Consider the following 22,685-nt stretch of genomic DNA (forward strand, 5'->3'; position numbering starts at 1 on the left):
TGACCCTGCTAGAAAGTGAAACTATGTTGTACACAACAGGCTTTAATTTACACCAATGAAAACCCATCCACCGTAATATTAGCAGCTGTAGATTAACTTTATCTAAGCGGTAAGACATTTCATATTTATTTCGTATTCTTGTGGGCGAAATTCTATATGTTTTGTATGTGACATGAGTTACCTACATAAGAGAATATATGCAATGTTAGTAAACTTACATATGTCAAAATAAGTCAAGTTTACTTTTTTTTGTATGTATACAGAAAAAAGTATTCATTCTGTCTTATGAAGATAAGTGCAGTTACTAGGCCTGGATTTCCCGACCCATGATTGCCTTCCTTGTGTTCATCTCTGGTCTCAGCAGGATTATGTAACATTTAGGTCCAAACAGTGCCAGCAAGAGACCAAAACTGGAGGCCAGGATTGCAAATACCTCCACTGCATCTGCATATTTGCCTGGTGAGCTGACATAAGCAGGGACAAAGGCCACCCACACAGCACAGAAGATCAGCATGCTGAAAGTGATGAGTTTGGCCTCATTGAAAGTATCTGGAAGATTCCTTGCTATAAATGCAATCAGAAAGCTGAGGATAGACAGAAAGCCAATATAGCCCAGTAACACTGCAAAACCAACTGTGGACCCAACTACACACTCATAAACTATCTTATCATTGTTGTATTGAGTGTTTTTATGAGGAGTTGGGGAGGCAGAGACAAGCCAGGCAGTGCAGATAGCTGCCTGAACAGAAGTGAGAACCATAACTGTCCCCCTCTGCTGCAAAACACCAAACCACTTCAGACTGGCTCCACCTCCTGGCTTGGATGCCTTGAACACAGCCAGAACCACCATGGTTTTTACCAAAATACATGAGACACAAAGCACAAAGCTGATCCCAAATGCTGCATGTCTCAGCTGGCATGTCCACAGTCTGGGGCGACCGATAAACAGCAGTGAACACAGGAAACACAACTTAAGTGACACCAAGAGCAGGAAACTCAGTTCTGAATTGTTGGCACGTACTATAGGTGTGCTATGATGATAGATAAAGATGCCCAGGACAACAGCACACATACATGTGCCAAGCAATGAGGTTGCTGTCAAGCAGAAACCCAGAGGCTCATGGTAGGACAGAAACTCTGTTTTCTTAGGAGCACAGTGGTCACGCTTGGGGCTGGACCAGAAGTCCTCAGGACAGCTGGTGCACTCCATGGAGTCTATGAAAAAAGGAAAATACCTGAGATACTCCATATGTTTATATTGTGTCTCAAAACTGCAATGTTTCAAGTTAAACCAACCAATTTTATTGCTGATCTTCCCCTCAGAACAAGGGATGCAGTCAAAACAGCAGACAGGTTCCCCTTTCTTTCTGGCCATGCGGGTACCTGGAGGACAGCTTTCACTGCACACTGAGCGGGGTGGCTATAGGGAGAAAAAATAGTATCTGTTATTCTCCATTACTTTACACTGCTATAATGAGTTATCCATGGTGTGTTTGATAAATCCAATATAACCTTTTTTGATTCAAAGTTCCAGAAGATTTTGTCTTCATCAATTGTGAGTTCTTCACCTTTGGAAGCCGACCTCTTGACCTCACCCACATTCTGAACTTTAGTTCTTCCATCAGGGAGCCACAGCCAGTTCATGATATCATAGATTGCTAAGGCATCACCATTCTCATCAAATGACACTTGATCACCAAATGTTGTAGTGAAGTTGACTTTTTCCAAGTAGTATACTAGCTATATAGAGAGATGAGAAACCAAAGAGGACAGATTAAACCTCAAAGACCAAAAGCAATTAATGGGATGTCTGACACTCTTGTATTTATTTTGTTTTTTCCTAACGTATTCTAGCACTTGGCTTCAAGAAATTGCTATTTCCAACCCAGATACTGTCACTGTCAGTGGTTGACTAGGTTGTTGAGGGTTATAAAATAAATCTGTATGATGATGTTAAACATGGGGGTACCCAGTATTCAATTTTCAAACTGCATACTACACTTATGAACATATCAAAACAAGAAACTATCACTGAGATGATAATACCAACTACTGCCATCAGTAGGTAATTTCCTCTCACTATTTGTTCAGCACTGTTGGGACCCATGGATAAAAATCGTTCATTGTGGATTTCAAAATGGACTCTGAACTGAACTCAATTTCCCAGAATTCCCCAGTCTTCACACCTAGGTGCAAATTCAGCTTTGAGCTACTATTGGTCAGGGGGACAGACCCCCCACTGACTAGATAGTCACCTCTCTCCCCACAGGGAGAGAGGTGGACACACACACACACACACACACCTGTATATAGTACATGTTAGTTAGTGTGTTTTCATCTTTGTGTTAAATAAAAGACTTTTTGAACCTTTATGCTGTCCATTTAATATTGTACAAGAGTGAATTTTGCCAACCTCTACTCAAGTCAAGAACTCCAAAATCTTTCGACCATTACAGCCTAAGTTAATTATTAATCAGAGTCTCCAACTGACAGTTTAGTACCTTTTTATGAGAATTATTTGGTGAATTGGCTGTCTTTTCCCTTCTTCAAGGGTGGTGCCCCGAGGTGAACTTATGTAAATTGGATCTTATTATTTATCATAATTAATAATTATCCCTGATAATCATTCATTATTATTGATAGCCAAATTTAACCCAAAACTCCCTATTAATGTTGCGTGAAGCACTACAGCACATTACAATTAGTAGTACCACTTTGCAAGAAACACTAAACCGTATGATTTAGTCATATAACAGGTGGAGTGTAAACTGATATCACACCTGCCATGGCTCCAGTTCTTTCAAATTGCCACAGCTGTGCCCGCTGAATGGCCCTCTCCCTGGCTCACACTGCAGCATGTCATCAAGGGCATAGGCCAGAGCATACACAGCCTTGTACACATTATACTCTGGCCTGAGATCTGAAACATCCAACAACTCAGTCTCCACATCGTCTAGATTTTCCTGTCCAGTGCATAATGGTCCCCCTGCCTCCACCCAACCTGCTGGAGGTGGTGTGAATCTACATTGAAATGTGAATTCCCAAAATTGGCTTACCTGAAATATATTAAAAACAGTCTTACAAATGATGACTATATATTTTGCAATTTTGCAATTACCAGATCAGCTTTTGCACAGTAAAAGTCTCACCATGCTATTTCCATAGCTGTTGTTGTGGTGTAGGTCAGGAAACATTTGAAGGAGGAATTCCCTGAAGCCTGGTATTTCTCCTCGACGGATGGCAATGCCCAGTGTGCCAGCCAGGTACGGCATTAAGTCAGGGGTCTGGAGGACAGTAGCAGCTGTCCAGGCTTCACTGGCCATCCACTGCAGGCCTGTCACATTCTGCATCACCACCTGAAAATGGTGTGTACAGTATCATCATGACCAAAGTTTTGTGTAATTTGTCTGTGTAATTCATCGTACTCTAAAACCCTGCTAACAGGGCTTTCAACAAGTGTTCAAATACATTTTTTTGTCACAGGCCGGTATGATATTGCAACTTAAATCTTTCAGTTTGATAAATAAAAAACTTAAGATGTATAACTTGTTTTATATATATATATATGTATATATATATATATATATATATATATATATATATATATATATATATATTAACATGTTATTGTATCTTAATTATCTGACAAATAAAACATTAAGATCTATAGCTATATTCAGTTATAATTTGTATTTCAAGCCCAACCTCTTCCATGAGGTTAATCATGTTTTTCTCATGTGCAAACACAATGACCACACGAGCTGTGGATTTCTTCATCACATCCACAATCCTCCTTAGTTCAGTTCGGTCATTTTCCCAGGGTAAGATCTCAACGTAGGCCAGACAACCTGCACCAGACTGAACCAGGTCAGATTGGAAGGATCGAGCGGCATGGAATCCATAGTCATCATCACTGACCAGCAGACCTGCCCAACTCCAGCCAAAACGCTTAAGTATCTGAATCATAGCCTGCACCTTAGTTAATACAGAGATTAGTGCACAGGCTGAAATAATCTTTCTGTGGAAAACATGCTAAAAGGGTTCATATTGGATCATATTTAGTTATTGCATTTCAAGGAATATATCTGGTTTTGCAGTGTAGAGATGTTCTTTCTTGTGAATGTTTAACTGCACATGCTCTTATGCATTTTATATATGCTGATGGACGGTCACCTGGAAAGCATCACTTGGGATTGTCCTAAAGAAGGATGGAAACTTCTGCCGGTCACTCAGACAGGAACATGTGGCAAAATAACTCACCTGTGAAAGACACAGACTGTACATCCTGAAAACATTCAAAGCCTTTTCCAGCGCTTCTGATCATTAAAGGTTACTCCATGTTTACAAGCAGTGTTGGGTAAGTTACTTTCACAATGCAATATACAGTATTGCATATTACTAGTTACCTTCATTTCAAAGTAATATATTATGTAACAATATTACTGTCTGCATAGAGTAATATATTACTTATTACACTACTTTTTGGTTACTTTCAACAAAATGCCCCAATAACCTATATCGAACAATAGTGTAGATCTTTTAAAATACACAAATGGTCGTGGACACAGGGATGAGCAGGCAGACGAAGTATCTAAGGCTGATATCTTATGAGATAGGAATAAATATTTTTGATTGTAGGCCTGGTCATATGAAACGCAGTAGACATATACCTTCTATAATGTAGCCTATGACATGACAAAAATCTATTTTTCTAACACTTTTTATCATTATCCACAGAACAAGGAATGCATGGGTTTATGTGATTCCAGAATGTAAATTAAAGTGCACTTGGAAACACATGCATAGCCTATATTAATAATGTCATGCACAGTGTGGATGGATTCTTTAAAATACAACAACAAACACTTAACTTCGGTCGGTAATGCAGATTGTAACATGTTACAATTACTGTGTTACATTACTCCATCACCACAAAAAAAATATTACTGTCATGCGTTACTTTTGTAACTTTGTAACACGTTATACCCAACAATGTTTAGAAGTGACATTAAATGTAAGATCATATCAAAATCAAATAGAATTAATAGAAAGCAAATTGACAAACTTACCATAGGTACTCTGTACAAACCTAAGACAGAGGAGATGGCAATAGAATGAGTAGAAGAAGAATCACCCACAATCCCTATGACTGGAGGGGTTCCTACACAGGTCTCTTCTAATATAAACTGCTCTTCTTGACCACCGACAAGGGATATTGCTGCACGAAATGCTGTCTGTAGTTTGTAACAGTTATCATAAAGAATGTATCCCAGAGTCACATTTGGTAGCAGGTTGGAGTTTCTGTTGATCTCATCAATAGCAAAGACCATGGTCTGGACCCTCCTAAAACCTACAACATCAAAACTAAAACAAATACCACTATTAACTATTGAAAAATACAATAGTACAATATTATAATACTATAATTATAATAATACAATAACTGTGACAACACAAACAAGACATTGCATAAATAACTAATTTTACAAACAATAATGGGAGTTGAATATCAACAATTATTTACAATAATTAAATACATACAACTGTAGGAAAAAGTAACATGTTTAAAATGGCATACATGAAAAATCTAATTCTTTCAGCGTAATATTTGATTTGCAGAAATATATATGACTCATCAAATTGATTTTTCCATGTTTATGCTTTTGCAGCTTCCCTGAGAGACTCACCTGTGGCAGGTAGGCTGCTGTGGCTCTGAGGTAAAAGAAAGGTCAGGAAACACTGAGACGAAGTGGATCTGAAATATCCCACCTAGAACAACATCTCCAGCCTTGTGCATCTCATTTAGATGAAACTGTCCCTGTAACCGGCAGGAGGAGGAATAAAGAGGGGAGGGCACAGCAGAAGAGAAGTAGGAATACATCAACATGAAATACATGAGTGAGAGAAAGTTGATCTCCAGAACTGCCCACATGACTTCCTTCCTGTTCATCCCTTTCTCTGAGCTGATTCAGTTTTATTGGGATGTCTTCCCCTTTTATTGACTTGCAGTCCTGTTTAATATTATGCACCACCCATTCGGGCATAAGAAAAAGAAGGGGTATGGCAGAAAATGCATTTAATTTGAGATGGATTTTGTATTGAGCATACTAAGACATTTGGTGAAATAGTACCCTATCTTCCCATGTGTTTTTCTGTCTGTTTGATGTAGGGCTTTTGTGTCTGTCTGGCACACAGTAATTTTCTTTTTACTAGATGTGTTCTGCATAAAACTGTGTGTAATACAGGTTGTCTGACCATTTTGTAATGTTATAGATTTACTTTTTAGAGTATTAGTCATGTATTTATATCCACACATTCATGCTTACTATAATACAGTTGAATTCTTCCAGAAAGCAAGTATTTGAGCTGACTAATATACCAAGAATTCATAGCAAAGTAGTGCTACTCAAGAATGTCAGGTGTGGTTGTGGAGCCAATAATCATCTTTGCATGTAGATAATGGATTGCATGATTGGTTCACCACAATAGACCTGAAGGATTTCCATGTCGAGGTAGCATCGAAAACCAGACAATTCCTGCATTTTGTTGAGTACAACAGATTACCATATGGATACTCCCTGGCTCCCCTCACTTTCAGCAGATTTTTAGATGCAGCGCTTAAGCTGCTGCACAACCAAAGCATTTGGTTCTACTTTTACCTCGATAACCTCATTGTCATGGCCATGTTCCACACAGTATATCCCTGTATGTTCCCTGTATATTCTACACCTTACCAGGTTAGGGTTCACAATCAGTTAGAAGAACAGCACCTCCCCAGTCATGAAAACAGTTCAAGTATCTGGGCATGGTGCTCCATGCAACCAGGTCATGAGTTTCTCCATCAAAACCCAGACGTACACTGTTGATAGCATTGACTGTTATGCAGGTGTCAGGGCTCATGGCAAAAGCCCACGCAGTAGTCCCACTGGAGCTGCTACACATGCACCGCTTGCAGAGGTGGTTTGGCAGCCTATGTTTGGACGCCAAGAGGCACAAGCAACACATGATGACCATGCCCCCATCAGTGCAGGAAGACCTGCTTGGAGAAGAGGGACACTGACCTTATGTCCATGGATATGTTCGCCAAACAGCTGCTATTCACTATGGTTCTCTCTGATGCTATAAGATGTACCATCCTGGGGATGGCCAAGAAGGCTGCTTCATGCCTTCCCTACTCTTTGCCTCATCCCCCTCAGACCCAATGACCTCTGACCTAAAGATGGAATGATTTCAAGCAAGACAATGAACAGACCAGAAGTCCAGCCTCATCCACCAACTTTGAATGAATAACAACTTTGTTTGCTTATTTTAGATGTGCTCCACTGTTGGAGCCGCTCCACAATGCACATGCAACCAGTGGAATTTTGGAGTCATCCTCTTGTCCCTTCTGGTTCGTGTCCTGACACTGGCTTTTGCTCATCGCCATTTCAGGCTCTCGTTGGTGCAGCCGCCCCTGCTTTGGCATGTGACCAACAGGTATTTACATGTGCTGGCTTTTGTTTTTCACATTTTACTGAGAGCTGAACAAAGCTCCAGAATGACCTCTCAACTGAGAAGAAAGACTGCAAAGATTCCTAAAAGCCACAAGCAAAGCCTGCCATTTGCTATATTATCATCATTAATTTTGTAATCCTTAATTAATAATTTTTTTTAATGTAGTTAACTCTTTGACCTTTGAAGACTTTTTGTCTCCATGCATCCCGACTCTGCAGCCTGTCACTGAATGCTACAAGACCAGAGAACACATCCTGTGTGTCTCCTCTGTGGTCTCATATAGGCCTTGTCTGAGCCTGGATTCATCATCCTGAAGAAGAGAGACCAACTGCTTCACCGAACCTACTGTAAAGCAGTTATCTGGCTGTCACCGCAGCTTCCAAGGATCACAGAGTCTGCTCGCCATGCTTGGCACTTAGCGGGAAGTTCGCTTCACCATCTTCATGCATTCTGTCTGAGTTGATGCAGAGCTAATTCTAAAATGAGTTTTGCTTTGATTGATCTTAGTCAAGTATTCCCCTTATTGTGTCTCTGAATAATTTTTGATAAAATTAATTTGTTCATTCATTCTATTGGCAATAACTACATTTACAATTCATTCATGCCGTATCATTCATCCACTCTTGTTGTATACATGTACATTTATATGCATGTTTATTCATCATCCATGTCCCTTAGTAGTTCTATAAGTACATTGTTTTTGAGTTTTCCTCTGAGACAGAGATGGAGGTCAATTTAATCAGAATTAACGTCTTTCATATGTAAGACTGAATCATTTGATATGATTAATCTTCCTCAGACTTACTTAATCATTGATTAGTAAATCAATGGAGGTGGTGCCCCTTCTAATGAGCACTTAATAATGTTGCATATAGATGGTGAAAATAATACAGTGGTGATGGAGTGGCCAGGAAAGCCTTGTTCAAGCAGTGCCTTGCTAGTTGACTTTGTGAGTGCATCTCCCAAGCTTATTCACCTGACCTCTCCTTGGATGTTTTTACACCTGTTTTCAGGTGCTCCATGGTTACCCAGGGAAGGTGCTGTGCAGGGTTTCTATTTTATATCATTGACCCCAGCAGTGTTAGGCCATGGTCTTACCTAGTTAACTGTTTTGGGTAGGGTCCCTACTTCTCTCCTGAAGCAGGCTTGGTTATAAGTAGTGGGAGGGCCGTGGTGCCCAGCCTATAACGGGGTGGGATATAGGGGCTATATGTGAGGATTTGCGGCAGGGTGTACATTCATTAGGTTAAATTTGTTTAAGCCTCAGATGTATTTAGACAGACCGTTCTCATTCCAAGATGTCAAATACTGACATTTTGTCACGCCCCTCGGTGTCTTTGTACTATTTTTCTGTTTTTAACCTCTTGTTGGTCCCCCAACTATAGTGCAATATTATTCAGATTATTTTATTTGGTATATACTGTAATAATTTTATAAATGTTAGCTACAATTAGTTGACTGAAAATCCAGAAATAATTGTTTTTAAAAGACTGAATTGTAACATTTAATGTTTGGAAACTGAGGAGCGGAGAGGAGCTTTTTGCATTTGGGGGCATTATTTAATGGGCGAGTGTATCTTCTGGTCCATGTTTACTCCAGGCATGTCAAAAATAAATGCATACAGTAATGTCAGAGGAACTCAATTAGTGTGCATAATTTATTTAGAGAATGTTACTTACAGTTTAATGAGGTGAGGTAAAAGGTGAAGTTACACTATGAAATGTCACAAAAGCAATAATAGCTCTTCAAATGAAACTGCTTCATACTTTAACTTCATTCTGGATATCTGTATAATAACTTTAAATTTGAACATGTAATCTCATATAGCTTGGATAGTGACCATCTGTCCTGCTTTCTCAATATCTTAACTTTGCTTATCACTATTGACCTAATTTTTTCCTGTATTTTTATACGTACAGTATACAGAAAAAGGATTGATTCAATCCTTTTATCCTTTTCAATCCATTATGACTGGATGCCTCGACCCATGATTGCCTTCTTTGTGTTCCTCTCTGGTCTCAGCAGGATTATGTAACATTTGGGTCCAAACAGTGCCCCCAAGAGGCCAAAACTGGAGGCCAGGATGGCAAATACCTCCACTGCATCTGCATATTTGCCTGGTGAGCTGATATAAGCAGGGACAAAGGCCACCCACACAGCACAGAAGATCAGCATGCTAAAGGTAATAAGTTTGGCCTCATTGAAACTATCTGGAAGATTCCTTGCTATGAATGCAATCAGAAAACTGAGCAAAGCCAGTGAGCCAATATAGCCCAGTAACACAGCAAAACCAAATGATGACCCAACTACACACTCATAAACAATCTTATCTTTGTAGTATTTAGTGTTTTTATGAGGAGTTGGTGAGGCAGAAACAATCCAGGCAGTGCAGACTGCTACCTGAATAGAAGTAAGAAGAACAACTGTCCCTCTCTGCTGCAAAACACCAAACCACTTCAGGCTGGCTCCACCTCCTGGCTTGGAGGCCTTGAATACAGCCAGAACCACCATGGTTTTTACCAAAATACATGAGACACAAAGCACAAAGCTGATCCCAAATGCTGCATGTCTTAGTTGACATGTCCACAGTCTGGGGCGACCAATAAACAGCAGTGAACACAGGAAACATAACTTAAGTGACAGCAGTAACTGGAAACTCAGTTCTGAATTGTTGGCACGTACTATAGGTGTGCTGTGATGATAGATAAAGATGCCCAGGACAACAACACACATACATGTTCCAAGCAATGAGGCTGCTGTCAAGCCGATACCCAGAGGCTCATGGTAGGACAGAAACTCTGTTTTCTTAGGAACACAGTGATTACGCTGGGCATTTGACCAGAAGTCCTCTGGACAACTGGTGCACTCCATGGCATCTATGAAATAAGGAACAGACTTGAGATATATATATATATATATATATATATATATATATATATATATATATATATATATATATATATATATATATTATGTCTCCATACTCCAAACTGCAATGTTTAAAACAAAATACCAACCAGTCTCATTACTGATCATTCCCTCGGAACAAGGGATGCAGTCAAAACAGCACACAGGTTCCCCTTTCTTTCTAGCCATGCGGGTACCTGGAGGGCAGCTCTCGCTGCACACTGACCGGGGTGGCTATAGGGAAAAAATGTATATCTCTTATGACGCACTTCTTTACACTATCATAAGTCATCCATGGGCCAAATATTAGGTGTATGAAAAATCAGAAGTAACCTTTTCTGATTCAAAGTTCCAGAAGATTTTGTCTTCATCAATTGTGAGTTTTTCACCTTTGAAGGCCAACCTCTTAACCACACCCACATTCTGAACTTCAGTTCTTCCATCCGGGAGCCACAGCCAGTTCATGATATCATATATTGGTAAGGCATCACCATTCTCATCAAATGACACTTGATCACCAAATGTTGTAGTGAAATTGACCTTTTGCAAGTAATACACTAACTTCATGTATGGATGTAAGAATAAGGAAGACAGAGAAAAACCAGAGGACAGATTAAAATATAATTCTATGACCATATTGAACACGTGTACCGAGGATTCAAAAATCAAACTGCACATTACAGTTGAATGAATATTTGAAGACATAAACCCAATCATCAGAATGAATGCTGGCAACGTACATTTCTGCAAATCATGCATTCGTTGAAACTTTTCATTTCTCTATGTGGCAACAAGTGTTCAGCCAAAAGTAACATATCACAGTAATATATTACTTACGCAGTAACTGAGAATTACATTTTATTAATATAAAATAGGATTTTGGCAATGCTTTTACAATTACTATTGTTACATTTCCCTAGAAAGCAAAACCAGAACCATAGGGGTTGCAGGTTGGGAAACTAACAAAACACTGTTCAAATCACAAAAAGGGGCAAAACAATTTGGCCCCTTGGTGTCTAAAAGGTGGCGGTGGGTATTAAATTTGGCCAACACTGGTTGCAACTTTACATTTCTTTCGGTTCAAACGATCAATTTTATGTTGTGACAATGCTGTGCTTATGGTCTGGTGTGGTTTTGGCATAAAATGCCTGTGGATTAAGAATAGATCATGTTTTGGCATACCTTGTTTCGTCACCACAATCACAGCTATAAAATATCAAGTGGTTTTTATAGTACAAAAACTCTGTCTCTAAAAGTGGCACTTCACTCCACAGGAGGAGGGGATGCCTCCACGTCCTTATATGAAAGACAGCTCATGTTCATATGATGGGAACTTGATATGACACGTATTGCAGAAATGTTGATATCATATGTATCAAACTTACAAATTCAACGTATCCGTGGTTTGTAGAAACATACAATAGCAGCATTTCATACTGGTCACTGGACTGGAAAACCTTTCACTGACCTGGTAATACTATCCATTGCTATCACCCAGTAGCAGGGAATGTCATTTAAGCTATTTGTTTGGCACATCACAACTAATAATTATGTAATCTGTATTTAATACATTACTCAATACAAGAAAACCCAAAAAACTAAAGCAGTTGATTTAATCATATAACAGATGGAGTGTAAACTGATATCACACCTGCCATGGCTCCAGTCTTTGCAAATTGCCACAGCTGTGCCCACTGAAAGGCCCTCTCCCTGGCTCACACTGCAGCATGTCATCAAGGGCATAGGCCAGAGCATACACAGCCTTGTACACATTGTACTCTGGCCTGAGATTGGAAACATCAGACAACTCAGTCTCCACATCCTCTAGATTTTCCTGTCCAGTGCATAATGCTCCCCCAGCCTCCACCCAGCCTGCTAGAGGTGGTGCAAATCTACAGTGAAATGTGAATTCCCAAAACTGGTTTACCTGAAATATATTCAAAACAGTGTTATAATTGATAACTATGTGTTATTCTTGCAATTACCAGATCAGATTGCACAATTAAACTCACTATGCTATTTCCACTGCTGATGTTGTGGTGTAGGTCAGGATGTATTTGTAGGAGGAATTCCCTGAAGCCTGGTATTTCTCCTCGACGGATGGCAATGCCCAATGTTCCACCCAGGTAGGGCATGAGGTCAGGGGTCTGGAGCACAGTAGCCGTTGTCCAGGCTTCACTGGCCATCCACTGCAGGCCTGTCACATTCTGCCTCATCACCTGCGTATCAAATAAAATATATAACTCTATACTGCAGTGATCTATATCATTTAAAGTTTTGTGTAATTTGTTTGAATATTTGATCTCATTATAAAACCCTGCTAACAGAGCAGTTAACAAATAAGAGATCTGACTCATTCAATTAAATATATTTGTCACAGTAATAATTAAGTTGTATTTCAAGCCCAACCTCTTCCATGAGGTTCATTATGTGACTCTGATGTGCGAACACAATGACCACACGAGCTGTGGATTTTTTCATCACATCCACGATCCTTCTCAGCTCAGCTGGGTCATTACCCCATGGCAAAACCTCTAAGTAGGCAAGACAACCTCCACCAGAGTGCGCCAGGTCAGATTGGAAAGAACGAGCAGCGTGGAGTCCATAGTCATCATCACTGACCAGCAGACCTGCCCAAGTCCAGTCAAAACGGTTCAGAATCTGAATCATAGCCTGCACCTAAGTGATTACAGAGATTAGTGCACAGGCTGAAATAAGATTTCAGTGGAAAACCTGCTAGAAAAGGTTTCACAATAAATCCTATTCAATTATTGCATTTCAAGAAATATAATTTTCATTGCAGTAAAGAAACTTTCTTTTTTGTGAATGTTCAACTGCACATGCTTGTATGCAGTTTCGTTTAGCTGACAGATAGTCACCTGGAAAGCATCACTTGGGATTGTCCTAAAGAAGGATGGAAACTTCTGTCGGTCACTCAGACAGGAACATGTGGCAAAATAACTCACCTGTGAAAGAAACATACTGTACATCCTGAAAATATCCAAAGCCTTTACTGGCTCTTTTAATCATTTAAGGTAGATTACTCCATGTTTACAACTGACATTAAATCTTAGATCAATTCAAAATGAGCCAACACAATTCTTGGATGGAAAGATGGAAAACTTACCATAGGTACTCTGTACAAACTTAAGACAGAGGAGACGGCAATGGAACGTGTAGAGGAAGAATCACCCACAATCCCTATGACTGGAGGGGCTCCTGCACAGGTCTCGTCTAATATAAACTGCTCCTTTTGACCACTGATGAGGGACAATGCTGCACAAAATCCAATCCCTAGTTTGCCGCAGTTATCAAAAAGACTGTATCCCAGAGTCACATTAGGTAGCAGGTTGGAGTTTCTGTTGATCTCATCAATAGCAAAGGCCATGGTCTGGACCTGCCTGAATCCTAGAACATCAAAACTAACACAAAAATGACCACTGTTAAAATTAAACATCATATAGAAAGTGGTAGTACAAATAACTAAGACCCTTAAATAGCTACAATTATTAAAATACTTAAATAATTAAATTGTACAAAAATGACCATGTTTAAAATAGCATACATCCAAAATGTAATTCTTTCAGAGTAATATTTGAATTGCTGAAAAACATACAACTCATGGGATTGAATTTGCTCTCCTGACAGACTCACCCATGGCAGGTAGGCTGTTGTGGCTCTGAGGTAAAAGACAGATCAGGAAAGGCAGAGAAAAAGTTAATCTGAAATATCCCACCTAGAACCACATCTCCAGCTTTGTGCATCCCATTAAGATGAAAGTGTCCCTGTAACTGACAGGAAGAGGAATAAAGAGGGGAGGATACAGGAGAAGAAAAGTAGGAATAAAACAACGTGAAATACATGAGGAACAGAAAGTTGATCTCTAAAAATGCCCACATGACTTCCTTCCTGTTTACCCTTTCTCTGAGCTGAGTCAGTTTTATTGGGATGTCTTCCCCTTTTATTGACTTGCAGTCCTGTTTATTAAAGTATGCACCACCCAGTTACGCATAAGAAAAAGAAGGGCAGAAAATGCATTTGATTTGAGATTGACTTTGTTTTGAGCATGCTAATACATTTGTTGAAATAATACATCTATTTTTCATTGCACTTTCATTGTCTGTTTGATATAGGGCTATTGTATCTGTCTGGAACACAGTAACTTGGGTTATATTCGATATTAAGTGTTCAGTAGAAAACTGTGTGCAAGACAGGTTACCTGACCTTTGTCTGTCCACTTTGCAATGTTGTAGATTTGCTATTTAGAGTATTTGTAATGTATTTATATCAATAATTCATTTTCACTATCATACAGTTGAATTCCTCCAGAGACCAAGTATTTGAGCTGATTAATATACCAAGAATTCAGAGCAAAGTAGTACTACTCAAGAAAGCCAGGTGTCCTTGTGGAGCCAAAACCATCTTTGCATGTGGACAGTGGATTGCATGATTGGTTCACCACAAAAGACCTGAAGCATTTCCATGTCGAGTTGGCATCTCTAGTCCGTCTACCCTCTGTGTGTAGAAGGGGCCCTGAGTTCTTTCTGTCAATCAACTTAGATAACTCTGATAACTTAATGTTATTTATCTCTGGGGCACTCTAGAAACCTTTGACCTTTAACCAAAAACACACTATGCACACCTCAATAATAACTCTACAATAAACTGGCAAAAGGATATGTCAAAAAAAAAATCGTTGCAGACCTGTGTCGATGCTCGTGAACGTAGAGACCAAAAACTTAGCGGTCGCTTCACTCAAGCAAGAGCATTAAATCAAACAAAGCAGTACCTCTTTTCCAGAGTGATGAAGTCCTTCAGAGAAGATGAGCAGTCCATAGGTATCTGTTGATGAACAGGATGGCAGCAGGGGGGAAACATTCACAGAGTTGGGTGGTTATCCAGTAGTGCCAAATGAACTCCAAGCATTCCTGGGTGGCTCAGAGTGCTATCTGGATGTAGTCTCTTGTTTCCAGGTCGGAAACAGTCCAGACGAAGCCATGTATCAAGCTGGGTTAGCTAGCAGCTACAGTCTGTCCACATTGCTAATTGACCACTCACTTAGTTAACGAGCAGCTGCTTGCAGGTAACAGCACAGCAAACTTCAGATGGAAATTCTCTGTTACTCACAAAAGCATGTCCTTTTGCAGATTATCTAACAGACAACTTCGGACCTCCACACAAACGAATTCACTTGTTATCCCTCCTTACTCTCTTTTTTTTTCCTCTCACACATGCTCTGTCTGCATGTCCCTTGCACGTTAATTGACAAGCAAACCCATGTGACTCAAAATATTTCTCCAGAAAGATACTCTATCTAAGGTTGAAAGGTTTGGTCATGTTCCACACAACCCTGTAGATTCTACACCTTACCGGGTTAGGTTTAGCCATCAACTGGAAGAACAGCACCTCCCCAGTCATGACAACAGGCCAAGCATCTGGGCAAGGTGCTTAATTCAACCAGGCTATGGGTTTTTCATTCAAAACCCAGACATATAATGTAGACAGCATTGACTGTTATGCAGTTGTTAGGGCCCATGGCAATAGCTCACGCAGTAGTCCCACTGGGGCAGAGGCATAAGCACCACATGATGACCATTCACCCATCAGTGCAGGAAGACCTTCCCTCCTCTTTGCCTCATCCCCCCTCTGCTGGAGAGAGAGAAACAATACCAGTTTATGGTCATCCTACTAGCCCTGGCTCATCACTGAGCACTGTGGTACACAGGGATGACTCCGATGTTGGCTGACCAACACTGGACCACCCAACAATTCTGGGAAGCTCTGTCACAGGAAATACGTTTGATTGGTAGGTTGCATATCCTGAGCCAACCTCTTCAGGCTTGGCTCCCAACAGGGACACACTCAAGCTAGCATGTCTGTACAGGTCGCGCAGACCATCCAGGTGATGTCTGCCATCGTCCTTCAGTTGAACCTGGTGTTTGCGCTTGAGGCTTTGGTGAAGGATCCCTGTGAGCCTCTAAAGCACTCCTCTCTGAAGGTGTCATTTAGAACAGCTTTGCTGGTTGCACTGACCTTGGCAAAGAGAGTGAGTGAGCTATGTGCCCTTTCCAATCACCCCAGATGCATGCTGCTCCATGGTCACTGCAGTGCAACTACTCTAAGACCAAAAACCCCTCACACACACACACAGACCAAATGGCCTTTGACCTTAAGGAGGAAGGATGTCAAACAAGACAATGAACAGAAATAGGAAGTCCAGCCCCATCCCACCAACTTTGAATAACAACTTTGGTCAAAACTATCTACCTACATGTGTAAATACATATATACACAACCAGTCAAAAGTTTGGACACACCTTCTCATTCAGTGTTTTTCCTTTATTTTTTATTATTTTCTACATTGTAGATCAATGCTAAAGACATCCAGTGATACACCCTACGAAGGAACACATATGGAATTATGTAGTAAACAAAAAAGTGTTAAACAAACCAGAATATGTTTTATATTTTATATTCTTCAAAGTAGCCACCTTTTGCTTTGATGACAGCTTTGCACACTCTTGGCATTCTCTCAGTCAGATCAGATTCATGAGGTAGTCACCTGGAATGGTTTTCAATTAACAGGTGTGCCTTGTCAAGAGTTAATTTGTGGATTTTCTTGCCTTCTTAATGTGTTTGAGACCATCAGTTGTGTTGTGCAGAGCTAGGGTTGGTACACAGTTCAATACAATGAATAGCCCTATTCGACTACTGTTCTAATCCATATTATGGCAAGAACCACTCAGTAAAGAGAAATAACAGTCCATCATTACTTTAAAACATGAAGGTCAGTCAATCCGGAAAATATCAGGAACTTTGAATGTATCCTCATGTGCAGTCGCGAAAACCATCAAACACATGATGAAACTGGCTCTCATGAGTACCACCCCAGGAAAGCAAGACTAAGAGTTACCTCTGCTGCAGAGGTCTTTACTTGCTGGTACGACTCAGTACTGGTGAAAAGGGGTGATCTGAGTGTATGCACCAGATGTTTTTACACCTGCTGTCTACAGGGCTCTGCAGTTAGCCCTGGAGGGGGCTGTGCAGGGTTTTTATTGTATATCATTGACCCCAGCGATATAGGCCATGGTCCTACACAGTTGCAGATGCGTATTAACTGTTATGGCTTAGGCTCATCAAGCTACATTCATCAAGCTCCACCCACAAAACCAACAGAGTCCAGTTGAGGGCAGAACATGTGCGTTATAGAGTGAAGGTTACAATATCGAAACCCTTTTTCTATAACCACAGGGAGTGCCCTCTATCAATGTACCCTACCGCTCCATCAATACTTGTTGAAGGGTTTGTTGGATAGCAGATGGCGAAAATGCTGCCTTATGTATTGTGACAAACGTTCTTTGTAGCAAAGCCCTGGTTGGCCAGCTACTCACATGCAAATTTTCAGTGGGTGAATACGTGTGAGTGATGGAAATTTTCAGTGGGTGAATACGTGTGAGTGATGGAAAGAGAGTTTTGACAATATAGTCCAGTGAAGGACTCCACCTGCATTTATAGAACCAAGCTTACCATACCGTAACCATTATATAATGGGTGAGTGTATCTTTTGGGCCATATTATCTCCAGGCAGATCAAAATTAAATGCATACAGTAATGTCAGAGGAACTTGATTAATGTGCATACTTTATTTAGAGAAAGTAACTTGCGATTTAATTAGGTGAAAGGTTAACTTGCAGTTTAATTAGGTGAAATGTTAAGTTAAACTATGAAATGTCACAAAGCCAGTGATAATGCTTCAAATACAACTGCTTTATACTTTAACTACATACTGGACATTTGTATAATAACTTTATCCAAGCTCTAATAGATAACATATTTAAATTTAGTGACCATCTGCCCTGCTTTCTCAATATCTTATCTCTGCTTAATATTATTGAGCTAATTTTCTGCCTGTATTTTTATATGTATATAGAAAAAGAATTTATTCTGTTGCATGAAAATAAGTGTCGTTATTGTGACTGGATGTTCCGACCCATGATTGCTTTCTTTGTGTTCCTCTCTGGTCTCAGCAGGATTATGTAACATTTGGGTCCAAACAGTGCCCCCAAGAGACCAAAACTGGAGGCCAATATGGCGAATACCTCTACTGCATCTGCATATTTGCCTGGTGAGCTAATATAAGCGGGGACAAAGGCCACCCACACGGCACAGAAGATCAGCATGCTGAAGGTGATAAGCTTGGCCTCATTGAAACTGTCTGGAAGATTCCTTGCTATAAATGCAATTAAAAAACTGAGGAGAGCCAGTAAGCCAATATAGCCCAATAACACTGCAAAACCAACTGTGGACCCAACTATACACTCATAAACTATCTTGTCATTGTGGTATTGAGTGTTTTTGTGAGGAACAGGTGAGGCAGATACAATCCAGGCAGTGCAGATTGCTGCCTGAATAGAAGTAAGAACAATAACTGTCCCTCTCTGCTGCAAAACACCAAACCACTTCAGATTGGCTCCACCTCCTGGTTTAGAGGCCTTGAACACAGCCAGAACGACCATTGTTTTCACCAAGATACATGAAATGCTAAGCACAAAGCTGATCCCAAATGCTGCGTGTCTCAGCTGGCATGTCCACACTCTAGGACGGCCAATAAACAGCAGTGAACACAGAAAACATAACTTAAGTGACAGCAATAGCTGGAAACTCAGCTCTGAATTGTTGGCGCGTACTACAGGTGTTCTGCGATGATAGATAAAGATGCCCAGGACAACAGCACACATACATGTGCCAAATAATGAGGCTGCTGTCAAGCCGATACCCAGAGGCTCATGGTAGGAGAGGAACTCTGTTTTCTTAGGAACACAGTAGTCACGCTGGGGGCTGGACCAGAAGTCCTCTGGACAACTGGTGCACTCCATGGAGTCTATGAAAAAAGGAACAGACTTGAGATACTTGTTTATATTATGTCTCCATACTTCAATGTTTAAAACCAAATACCAACCAGTCTCATTACTGATCTTTCCCTCAGAACAAGGGATGCAGTCAAAACAGCACACAGGTTCCCCTTTCTTTCTGGCCATGCGGGTACCTGGAGGGCAGCTCTTGCTGCACACTGAGTGGGGTGGCTATAGGGAGAAAAATAAATACCTGTTATGATAAACTACTTTACACAGTTAAAAATTATTCATGGGCAAAATAATTGGTGTCTGAAAATTATAAGTAACCTTTTTTGATTCAAAGTTCCAAAAGATTTTGTCTTCATCAATTGTGAGTTTTTCACCTTTGAAGGCCGACCTCTTAACCTCACCCACACTCTGAACTTTAATTCTTCCATCAGGCAGCCACAGCCAGTTCATGATATCGTAGATTGGTAAGGCATCACCATTCTCATCAAACGACACTTGATCACCAAATGGTGTGATGAAGTTGACCTTTTGCAAGTAATACACTAACTACATGTATGAGTGTCAGAATAACAAAGATAGAGAAAAACCAAAGAGATTAATATATAATTATTTCTGACCATGATGAACACAGCGGTACTGATTATTCAAAAATGCAACAGCAAATTACCCTTGAATTAATATATTAAGACATTGACCCAATCACCATTATGAATGCTGGCAGTGTACATTTCTGCAAATCAGGGATTCGTTTAAACTTTCCTTAGGTTGCAACAAGTGTTGGCACATTACAATTGATAATTATATGGCTCTGCATTTAATCCTATACTCGACTTTATTTTACTCTATACTGTTAAAAAAAACTAAAGCAGATGATTTTGTCTTATGAACAGGTGGAGTGTAAACTGATATCACACCTGCCATGGCTCCAGTCCTATTAAATTGCCACAGCTGCGCCCACTGAAAGGCCCTCTCCCTGGTGTGCACTGCAGCATGTCATCAAGGGCATATGCCAGAGCATACACAGCCTTGTATACATTATACTCTGACCTGAGGTTCAAAACGTCCAAAAACTCAGTCTCCACATCCTTTAAATCTTCTTGTCCGGTGCATAAAGCTCCCCTAGCCTTCACCCAACCTGCTGGAGGTGGTGCGAATCTGCACTGAAATGTGTATTCCCAAAACAGTTTAACCTGAAATATATTTAAAACTGTGTTATAAATAAAGACAATATACAGTATTATTCCTGTAATTACCAGATCAGATCAGATTGCACAGTTAAACTCTCACTATGCTATTCCCATAGCTGTTGTTGTGGTGTAGGTCAGGGCGTATTTGTAGGAGAAATTCCCTGAGCCCTGGTATTTCTCCTCGACGGATGGCAATGCCCAGTGTGCCAGCCAGGTAGGGCATGAGATTGGGGGTCTGGAGCACAGAAGCTGCTGTCCAGGCTTCACTGGCCATCCACTGCAGGCCTGTCACATTCTGCCTCACCACCTGTGCATCAAATAAAATGCATAAATTCAAACTGCCTAAAAAAATCTAAAGTTGTGTCTAGCCTCCTGAAAAATACACGGTTCAAAAGATTGATGTCTTGTTTTTACTCAATTATACAGATTTAGTCTTGTGTTTTACACAATGTTATGAGCAAACTGATACATATAATCACAACTGGATTTTACTGTAATTGGTCTAAGCTCTTGATCTCATTATGAAACCCTTCTAACATTGAAACTTAAGTTCTCTTAATTTGACAATTAAACATTAAGATGTTTAACTATATTTAGTTATCATTAAGTTGTATTTCAAGCCCAACCTCTTCCATGAGGTTAATCATATGGCTCTCATGTGCAAACACGATGACCACACGAGCTGTGGATATCTTCATCACATCCACAATCCTCCTTAGTTCAGCCTGGTCACTTCCCCAGGGCAAAATCTCAAAGTAAGCCAGACAACCTCCACCAGAGTGCGCCAGGTCAGATTGGAAAGATCGAGCAGCGTGGAGTCCATAGTCATCATCACTGACCAGCAGACCTGCCCAACTCCAGCCAAAGTGGTTCAGAATCTGAATCATAGCACGCACCTAAGATTAGACAGAAATTAGTGCGCAGGTTTAAATAATCTTGTGATAATCCTCTGAGTAGAAAAACATGCTTAAAAGGTTTCACATTGGATCATATTTAATTATTGCATTTTAAGGAATATAATCTTCATTGCTGTGAAGGGACTTTCTTGCTTGTGAAAGTTTCACTGCACATGCTTTCTTTTATGCTTTGTCATTGTGCTGATAGATGGTCACCTGAAAAGCATCACTTGGGATCGTCCTAAAGAAGGATGGAAACTTTTGCCGGTCACTCAGACAGGAACATGTGGCAAAATAACTCACCTGTAGAAGACACAGACTGTACATCCTGAAAACATTCAAAGCCTTTTTCAGCTCTGTTAACATTTTAAGGCTGGTTACTCAATGTTTACGACTGACATTAAATCTGAGATCAATTTAATATGATCCAAAAGAATTATTAGATGGAAATGTGGTAAACTTACCATAGGTACTCTGTACAAACCTAAGACAGAGGAGATGGCAATAGAACGTGTAGAGGAAGAATCACCCACAATCCCTATGACTGGAGGGGTTCCTGCACAGGTCTCATCTAATATAAACTGCTCCTTTTGACCACTGACTAGGGACATTGCTGCGCGAAATCCAATGCCTAGTTTGAGGCAATTATCATAAAAACTGTATCCCAGAGTCACATTAGGTAGCAGGTTGGAGTTTCTGTTGATCTCATCAATAGCAAAGGCCATGGTCTGTGCCTGCCTGAATCCTAGAACATCAAAACTAACACAAAAAAAACAGCTTAGTATTATACATTATACATCATATAGTAACTGTGACAATATGAACACATTGACAAGTACAGAAATAATTATGACAGTTGAATAGCAACACTTATCATACTTAAATAAATATAACTGTACAATAAAGTAACATGTTTAAAATAGCATACATGCAAACTCTTATTTTTCAAAATAATATTTGATGTGTACAAATACACATGACTCATGGGATTGATCTCAGACTCACCCGTGGCAGGTAGGATGTTGTGGCTCTGAGGTAAAGGACAGATCAGGAAAGACAGAGAAAAAGTGAATCTGAAATATCCCACCTAGAACCACATCTCCAGCTTTGTGCATCCCATTTAGATGAAACTTTCCCTGTAACTGGCAGGAGGAGGAATAAATAGAGGAGGACACAGCAGAAGAGAGGAAAGAATACAACAACATGAAATACATAAGCAAGAGAAAGTTGATCTCTAAAACTGCCCACATGACTTTCTTCCTGTTTACCCTTTTTCTGAGCTGAGTCAGTTTTATTGTTCTGTCATCCCCTTTTATTGACTTGTAGTCATGTTTAAT

At 40.1% G+C, this 22,685-nt stretch overlaps 3 protein-coding genes across 3 annotated transcripts; all 3 read right to left on the reverse strand.

The window, feature by feature from the left end:
• Positions 1–304: 304 nt before the first annotated feature.
• LOC141012947 (extracellular calcium-sensing receptor-like) lies at positions 305–5,833 on the reverse strand. Its single transcript, XM_073486494.1, has 9 exons — positions 5,688–5,833; positions 5,070–5,364; positions 4,174–4,260; positions 3,706–3,975; positions 3,150–3,356; positions 2,781–3,056; positions 1,513–1,740; positions 1,297–1,420; positions 305–1,215 (listed from the first exon to the last, which is right to left on the reverse strand). Exons 1-9 carry the CDS (start codon positions 5,795–5,797, stop codon positions 305–307), a joined length of 2,508 nt encoding a protein of 835 aa, XP_073342595.1. The 5' UTR covers positions 5,798–5,833.
• A 3,626-nt stretch (positions 5,834–9,459) lies between these two features.
• Positions 9,460–14,300, reverse strand: LOC141012958 (extracellular calcium-sensing receptor-like). Its single transcript, XM_073486505.1, has 9 exons — positions 14,056–14,300; positions 13,529–13,823; positions 13,281–13,367; positions 12,811–13,080; positions 12,414–12,620; positions 12,053–12,328; positions 10,735–10,962; positions 10,512–10,635; positions 9,460–10,370 (listed from the first exon to the last, which is right to left on the reverse strand). Exons 1-9 carry the CDS (start codon positions 14,298–14,300, stop codon positions 9,460–9,462), a joined length of 2,643 nt encoding a protein of 880 aa, XP_073342606.1.
• Positions 14,301–18,368: 4,068 nt separating this feature from the next.
• LOC141017645 (extracellular calcium-sensing receptor-like) lies at positions 18,369–22,562 on the reverse strand. The gene is made up of 9 exons (XM_073492366.1): positions 22,354–22,562; positions 21,813–22,107; positions 21,565–21,651; positions 21,079–21,348; positions 20,553–20,759; positions 20,180–20,455; positions 19,584–19,811; positions 19,361–19,484; positions 18,369–19,282 (listed from the first exon to the last, which is right to left on the reverse strand). Exons 1-9 carry the CDS (start codon positions 22,560–22,562, stop codon positions 18,369–18,371), a joined length of 2,610 nt encoding a protein of 869 aa, XP_073348467.1.
• Positions 22,563–22,685: the final 123 nt, after the last annotated feature.

Source organism: Pagrus major, chromosome 2 (genome assembly GCF_040436345.1).
Source record: "Pagrus major chromosome 2, Pma_NU_1.0".
NCBI lineage: Eukaryota > Metazoa > Chordata > Actinopteri > Spariformes > Sparidae > Pagrus > Pagrus major.